This window comes from Ambystoma mexicanum, chromosome 4p (genome assembly GCF_040938575.1).
Source record: "Ambystoma mexicanum isolate Mex_15411 chromosome 4p, UKY_AmexF1_1, whole genome shotgun sequence".
Classification (NCBI taxonomy): Eukaryota; Metazoa; Chordata; class Amphibia; order Caudata; family Ambystomatidae; genus Ambystoma; species Ambystoma mexicanum.
In genome coordinates, this window is record NC_090927.1 from 656,849,194 (window position 1) to 656,857,174 (window position 7,981).

General features: G+C 44.7%; 1 protein-coding gene across 1 annotated transcript; it reads left to right on the forward strand.

The window, feature by feature from the left end:
* The first annotated feature begins 4,102 nt into the window (after positions 1–4,102).
* On the forward strand, positions 4,103–4,684 carry LOC138452848 (ribonuclease H-like). The gene has a single exon (XM_069605196.1). It carries the CDS (start codon positions 4,103–4,105, stop codon positions 4,682–4,684), a length of 582 nt encoding a protein of 193 aa, XP_069461297.1.
* Positions 4,685–7,981: the final 3,297 nt, after the last annotated feature.

Here is a 7,981-nt window from a genome sequence, read left to right on the forward strand (position 1 = left end):
CCAACCCCCATGATGTGGGGTTATTGCAAGAATTCACCCCAGTAAAAATTAAAATGAAGCCTGGTGCTGGGCTGTCCCGGGCAAGACAATACCCCCTGTCAAGAGAAGCAGAGGAAGGGATAAATGAAGCAATATATGCATTACTACAGCAAGGCATCATTGTACCCCCACTTAATGATGTAATTCAGAAGGAGTTCCCCCTCGTCCCCAACCCCACCTCCATTCTATGTAGTATTCCTGTGGGATGTAGTAACCCACTTATGCTCTGCCCTGCGGCATCCCTGTGTCCTGGTGGTACTAGAATCATCGAAATGGCCACAAAACCCCTACACGCGCCAAAACCTATGGAAATTGCACTTTGAAACCCGGAAAGATGGCTGCCAATTCTACCTTCCTTGTTGTCAGTGGTGGAACGGAGACCTCACTGCTGACACATGTCAATGGGCTGCCGTCCAAGTAAAAATGGAAACTGCATGAAAGTCAGTGCTTTACTGAAAGACACACAGAAATTGTTCTTAAAACCCTTTTTCTTGGTTGCTGAAACTACAGAATGTCGGTACAAAACACCAGAAAACATCCAATATCCTTGTGGGTGTGACCCGTCACTTCATTTAAGAAATCATTATGAACATACAATGTCATGAAAAGCGGAATCTGTCATCAAAATATCCACAGCAAAAATGTGCCTGCCTGTGAAATCTGTCAAAATATCGGTGCAGTACCAGTGGCCTCCTGTATGACAGCTGTCAGTAGTTTGCATCAGAAGTTTAAACTTGTGCAATTGAAATCAAATGTCGGGAAACTAAGTGACCTGTTAATAAGAGGAACCTAGGTTGTAACTATTTAATTTCCATGATTTAGAAGCTGGAATAAGAGTTCTAGCTGCTTATGTGAAAATTGCAAGTTTTGTTTTAAACCAAGAAAAATGTAATAAAATGACATTGAATTTAAGCTGAACTCAAAGCCACCAAACCAGTTCCACAGCTTCCCCCAACAAAAGGCATCTCCCTTCTGCTTCCCACCAAGGCCAGGAAATCACACCTTTGTGAGAATTAGATCAGGGGAGGAGATCTTGGGCTGCAGCAGAAGGGGACAATGGACTTTCTCTGGCTGAAAGGATATGCAGATTGTGAAGTGTCAAAAATGGCCTCTCCCAGAAGGAAGGGGGCAGATTGCTTCAGACCTGCCAGGAGGAAAAGGAGGCGGGGACAGACAACCATTTGTGGATTCACAAGCAAAGAAAGCATATTTTTAAAAAGACTGATAAATGACTGTGCAAATTTGTAAAAATTATAGAATTAACAGCATTGTTAATGTGATTTTTGGGTGCACATTTTAAGAGATGCAAGAACTCTGTGCGATGTTCTGGGAAGGCACAGTGAAAATTCTGGTTTTGCAGCAAATGTATATATGTCAGAAGCATGAAACTTCACACGCTTATGCCCATATACAATGCGCACATGTGTACAAATTCTGGATAAATTAGATATTGTGTCCCGGACAAAAAGTGCGAAATTCTGTCAAATCCAGACCCAAGATCCTACAGCGACAGGGCTTGGAAAAGTATTTGCTCTACAAAATATGTGATCTATGTATGTTATTGTTATAAAGATTGCACACATGTAAATATGTATGATACCAACATTAGAGTTTATGCTCAAAAGGCAAAGGGAAGGATGGTCTGCCTCATAAAACCACATCATCATGGTGACACCCTGTTTTCTCCTCCAATCAAGGGAAAGGGGAGATTCTAACCTATAACCAACCAAGGGGACGTGCTTAGGATAATCCAGCATACACACCCCTTTACCAAATGCATAAAAAGAGACAGCTGCGGACTTAGAAACACACAAAGATCCACCCACCACCTTGACCTTGGCGAAGCACCCTGAAGGAGACCCATCCATAGTCCTTGTTCCAGACTCCAGAAACTTTGCAAGCAGAAAGGCTCATTGCATAGCTGAACCACTTTCAGCTGGGCCTTAACTTCCAGAACCCATCCCACAAACTTAAAGGGGAAAAAAAAGAAACAGCCAGGCTGTGCTGTAACTGCTTGCCTGCCAAAGAATCATCTTCATAACCAACAAGGACAGATTAAACCCAATCCAGTGCCACGCTGTGCTGTGCTGTGACCAGAGAACCATTGCAGATCCAGTCCAGTCATGCTGTGCCGTGCAGACCAGAGCGCCTTGCTGTCTAGTCATACCGTGCGGTGTGCAGAGCACTTTAAATGTCTGCTTGTAGCTAACATTCTCGGCTATCTATAGAACCCCAAACCGCATAGTTCTCCCACTATCGCGATTACCGTGCACGGAAAAGCTTGCCGCAAATTTTCGTTTTGGCAAAATATTACACGTGTAAAATAGCTTTTCATTGCACCCAACTTCAAATTTGAGTTTGTACATTGCTTATTGGTGTCAAATCTTTGCTAGTGTTTGTCTGCAACCATACAAAGTGGCTCCCATTAGAATGTAAAAAATGTCAGTGATTTAAACCATTTTTAGTGTTTTACCTATTCCATTCAAAGCCACTGTAAAACCATTTTGACAGTTTGCCAATCAACTCTGTTTCTCTCTTGTGTTTGCTGGGGGAAATTGGGATTCACATTTGCTTCGATTCTGCATTCCAGAAACCTGTTTTCTCTCCTCCTATCCCTCTACATTGAATATTGGGGGGTTGAGGGGTGTGCAGGGGGAAATAGTAACCACATTGCCATTTGATTGAACACACACTCACAAAAATATTATTGCTGTGCTGCATTGTTTTTGCTCATTATTACTCCTTATGATTAAAGAGATTGCTTAGTGTGACATCACCCCATTGGTGATCATTGCATTCCCATTAAAAATAGTGTGATCATATTGTGAAATATATAAATCAATATTTTAACTTTGCAAACCAGCCTGATTCCTGGTTCAGTGTGACCGGGGGGGTTCCAAGAGAGGGGCGTGATATAAGTGGTACATCGTTCAGAATAAAAGAACTTTTAGACACAAATACATGAATAAGGATTTCAGTTGTGCATTCCATGCTAGGCATTAACATAGGTGAAGTGCCGGATTGAAATCACTTACATTCCAAAGCAAGCAACACACTTCACATTAGTATATTTGAAAAATGTTTTTTTCTCAGTACCCCTTCATCCCGGCTCCCAATACCTGACTACATTTACCCTGGAGGCAAGAGATATGAGCATTGAAGATTGCCGCAAGGGTACTGTGAAAGCCCAAGCATTTTCAACAGAATATTGCATGAAGATCTCAGCAATATTGATGTCAAGAGCACAGTAATACAATACGTAGATGACCTCCTTATTTGCAGTGAAAGTGAGGAACAGTGCAGAAATGACTCAATAATACTGTTAAATTTGTTAGCATACAAGGGATACAAGGTAGATAAAGGAAAGCTGCAATAATGCCTGACAGAGGTGGTGTACTTAAGACAACTAATATCTAAAGATGGTAAAAGGATAATTCCAGACAAAGCAGCAACAGTGCGTGCAGCAGCAAAACCACACACAGTGAAAGAAATACAAAAATTCCTCGGCATCTGTAACAACTGCCGAGCTTGGATACTGGACTATGCAGCATATAAACGGTCCTTGTAACAAGCACTAAAAGAAGGCCAAAAAGATAACACATCCATCACTTGGACACCAGACATGCACACAGCCTTCAAAACGCTAAAGGAACTGATAACAACAGCTCCTGTTTTAGCAACCCCAGACTATGAACGGGAATTTTACCTGTTTTTGCACTGCAATGGGACACTTTTGACCATGGTATTAATCCAAAAGACGTCCCTGGGGAACAAACCCTTGGCTTACTAAAGCAGTACCCTCGACTCAGTAATGCAAGGACACTTCATGTGCGAACAGGCACTCGCAGCAGCCGCCTTTGCAATTGAGAAAAGTGCAACAATTGTAATGGGATGCTCTATCACATTATTCGTTGAACACTCCTTGTTTGCCATTCTTGAATGATTGAAATCTACTCTCACCACACAAAGAAACATAACACTCTCCAGCCCTAACATCCAAATAGTACGTTGCAAAATTGAAAACTCAGCCATATTTCTCACTGAGCCATGCACCGTAGAAGACATGAAAAACCATGATTGTGCCACATATGAGGGTGAAGGAGACGACATTGCCAAAGCAAGTGAGAATGCCAGAGGGGTTGTTGAAGTGTACATTGCAGATGGGTCAGCGTCTATTTGTCCAGAGACAGGAGAAAAACATGTGGGTGCAGCAGTAGTAAGACTAGAGGAAGGAGAATATGAGATCATTGTACAGAAACGATTACCAGAGTATTATTCAGCACAAGCTGCAGAATTAGGAGTGTTGACTGAAGCATTGCTGGCAGCAAAATGGTGTGCAATTATCATTTATTCTGACTCAGCATATGCAATCACTAATGTGCATGCTGGATTGTCGAGATGGAGGAGACGGGGGTTCAGGAGAGCAGATGGTTCCCCCGTGCAGCATGCCGAGCTTTTGAATGACCTCATAAAAGCTCTTGCAGAACCTATAGTAGTTGCTTTGGTGAAGTGCCAGGCCCATACACACAACTGTGACAAAATATCGCTGGGAAAGGCGGCAGCATATGCCGCTGCCAAAAAAGCAGCTTATTTTTCAAAACCATTACCTGCAGAGTGTGTGCAAAGAACAAGTACATTGACATAGAAGGATGAAGGGTACAATACCCTAAAGATAACCCAAATAATAGAATTACAAAAGAGAGCTACCCCTACAGAACAAGACCTATGGTTAAAATGGGGTTGTACACAATCATCAACAGACCTCTTATGGAGACAGGAGGCTACAGGGAAAGTAGTAATGCCCGTAGAGCTGTTACAAATAGCATTCTAACTATTGCACTTCCCTGCCCACGTCACGAAACAACATATAGCTGCAGACATTCAAGAGGATTGGTTTGTTCTAAACCTTCATGTGCATTTACCGAAATTCACGATTGAATGTGTCACATGTCAAACGTACAATTCAGGGATGACCCTCCAAACTTTATGAGGAACACTGCCCGCCACATCAGGCCTTTCCGTGAGCTGCACATTGATTATGCAGACATGGGAGAAAGGTGCAATTGAGCGGGATACTTTATAGTGATGGTCTGCCCATTTTCATGGTGGGTGGAAGCAAGACCATGTGCACACCTAGATGCGAAATACACAGCAAAGTTCTTAGTGAGGGAAGTGTTCACATGTTGGGGAATATGCGATGTCATATACTCCGACAAGGGAACACATTTTGTTAATGACCTATTCAAGGAGGTAATGACCCCACTGGGGATTACACACAAAATGTGCTCAATTTATTATCTGCAAGCAAACAGAGTTGTCGAGAAGATCAACAGCCTCCTCAAAAGTAGGCTCTCCAAATTATGTCACACTCTAAAGAACAATTTGGTTTATTGCCTACCTTTGAAGTTGTTCCAATTGTGGACACAGCCCAGCAAAGATCACCACTTGTACCCACACGAGATAGTCACAGGGAGGCACATGCAAACTCCCTTGTCACCATCAAGAAGAATATCTGATGCACATAGAACAGCAACAATACTAGGTCAGGAATTCAAGGAGTATCCGACACAACTCTCATGAGCTGTGAGGAGCATAGAGAAACAAATGGCTGCGCCCTTCACTAGAGACAATGAAACAGACACCACTACAGTAGCCACCGACAGCCTAGCAAGACAATTAATGCCAGGGGAGCGGGTATACGTACGCAGCTTTGTGAGTAGGCGGAACACTCCAAGATTTCATGGCCCGTATGAAGTAATATAGTGCACACCATCAGCAGTGAAATTAAAGGGCCTGAAATATTGGATCCACCTTTCCGATGTTAGATAGGCACATGACAGCATAATACAAGGAGAAGAGTGTCACATCCACTAACCCTGTAACACTTGCCTCCACCAATCCTGTAACCCACACACATATATATGCTCCAGGGCGCTCCCATTGGGTTGGGGTTCATAAATCATTTAAACCTTCTCACAGCAAACCCAGTAGAACCTGGGAAAAACTCAGCTGGACCCAGGCATGGCGCGCATGGCACAAGCTACACTATTCATACTAGAATGGCCACCCAACATGGCGGGGAGTCGGCTCTGAATGCTATTTAGGGCTGCATTCTATCTCTGGGTGTGGCTGGCTATATAAGCCACACCCAGGCATGCTCCCTCGTTTTCTGTTAAACTGCCCAATGCAGCAGAACGCTCATCGTGCTCTGGAGGAATTGCCATAGCAGCCACAGTGTCCCAGGCTATGCGCAACCTCTACCCGCGAGGCTGCAAGTTAATAGGTGAGCTCCTTCAACTTCCGGATTACGCGACTCGGTCACATCAGCATTGCAGTTCCGTGGATCACCTTCTCCAGTTCCCGGCTCCCGCGACAAACTACAGGCTCCTCCATCATCCCGCGGCTCACTTTTCATTTTAGCCTTCTGCTCTGGCGTCGGACGCAGGGCGCCTCCATCACGCTCCGCCCCATCTCAGCTCCGTGTGGGTACCGAGCTTGCAAGAGACACAAGAGCAGAATTCACACATTCTGCATTCAGCCACTAATGCGAGGAAAGCATATTACCAAGGGACAATGAACAAAAGGAAGATACCAGCACAAGACAAGTGCAGAGACTGTGTAAAGCAGAACATAACATACAGCAAAAGAAGCGAGCAATCAAGACTGAAAAGAGAAAGCAGAGATTGTATAAAGCAAACGTAATATACAGCAAAGAAGCAAGCAACCAAGACTGAAAATAGAAAGCAGATAGAGCAAAGACTTTATTAAGGAAAGTAAAGTGAGAGCAAAAGGCACAAAGCAAGGAAGGGTACATAAGGACCGCCACAGAGACTATCATCATTGGCTTAACGTGCCAAACAGTGCAGTAAGCATCTCTCCAATGCCACAGCAGGCCTAGCCTTGGAGCTTACTTCAGTGACGTAACTGATGATCCGGAACAATTGCACCCCTGCTGAGAACAAGAGAAGGACGGAGAGCCTACTTTCTATCTACACAAGGTGAGAACATTCACAGGAGGGAGGATCAAAGGGAGTGAGGGGGGCTGTGGGTGTCTGCCACTTAAATTTGACCAATTCCCCAGATACTTACATTTGCCCTGCACTCTTGATTCCAATCCTAGAAGTAGTCGTCCTTGAAGAAGCAGTTGGGAGTACCCAGTAGCACAGCACGGAGGTTCCAGGTGCTTCCGCAGAGCTAAGGTGAGCGTAACAGAATGCGAAGTCAGCTTTGAAACCTCTGCCTGAGCACCATGGAGACCTCTGATACCGACCAATTAGCCCAATTATTAGGGGAATTGCAGGCCGAGGTCCATGCCGTCTGGCAAGAAACAAATGCATTACGGGGAGAAATAGTAGTAAATAGAGACCGGACAGCGGAGTTAGCACGTCAGGTTCTAGAGAATCAAGCTGGACAAGCCCCATTACCAGGGAATCATCCCCTCCTGCACCCTCAACAACCCCGGTGCAGGTAGTTCTCCAAGGTGAGGTGCCTTAAGCCCCACCCGAACGGTTTTCCGGGGATCCATACAAATTTGGAGTTTTCATGAACCAGTGCCATCTGCATTTCCTTTGTAGACCTGGGGCGTTCCCCAATGAGCAGTCTCAGGTCGCCTTCGTTCTGTCATGCTTGGGGGGAAGCACGGCAGACTGGTCCATTCCTCTTGTAAACCGGGACGACCCACTGTTACGTAATTTTGCAGGTTCCCAACTGGAATTGGAAAAGCTGTTTTCCCGACACACCCGTGGGCCAGGCCCTAGACAACGAGCTATTATCACTGCGACAGGGGAGTCAGGATCTGTTGACATACATAGCCACATTTAACAGGTTGGTGGCAGAGACCAACTGGCCTGAGGAGAAAAGGACCACCCTTTTCCACTGGGGTCTACGAGGGGAATTAAAAGAATTTCTTCCCCAAGTCGTTAATCCAGCAGACAATTGTGAA

Coding starts and splice junctions, on each gene's coding strand:
- LOC138452848 (XM_069605196.1), top strand. CDS start 4,103: ATGAAAAACCATGATTGTGCCACATATGAGGGTGAAGGAGACGACATT.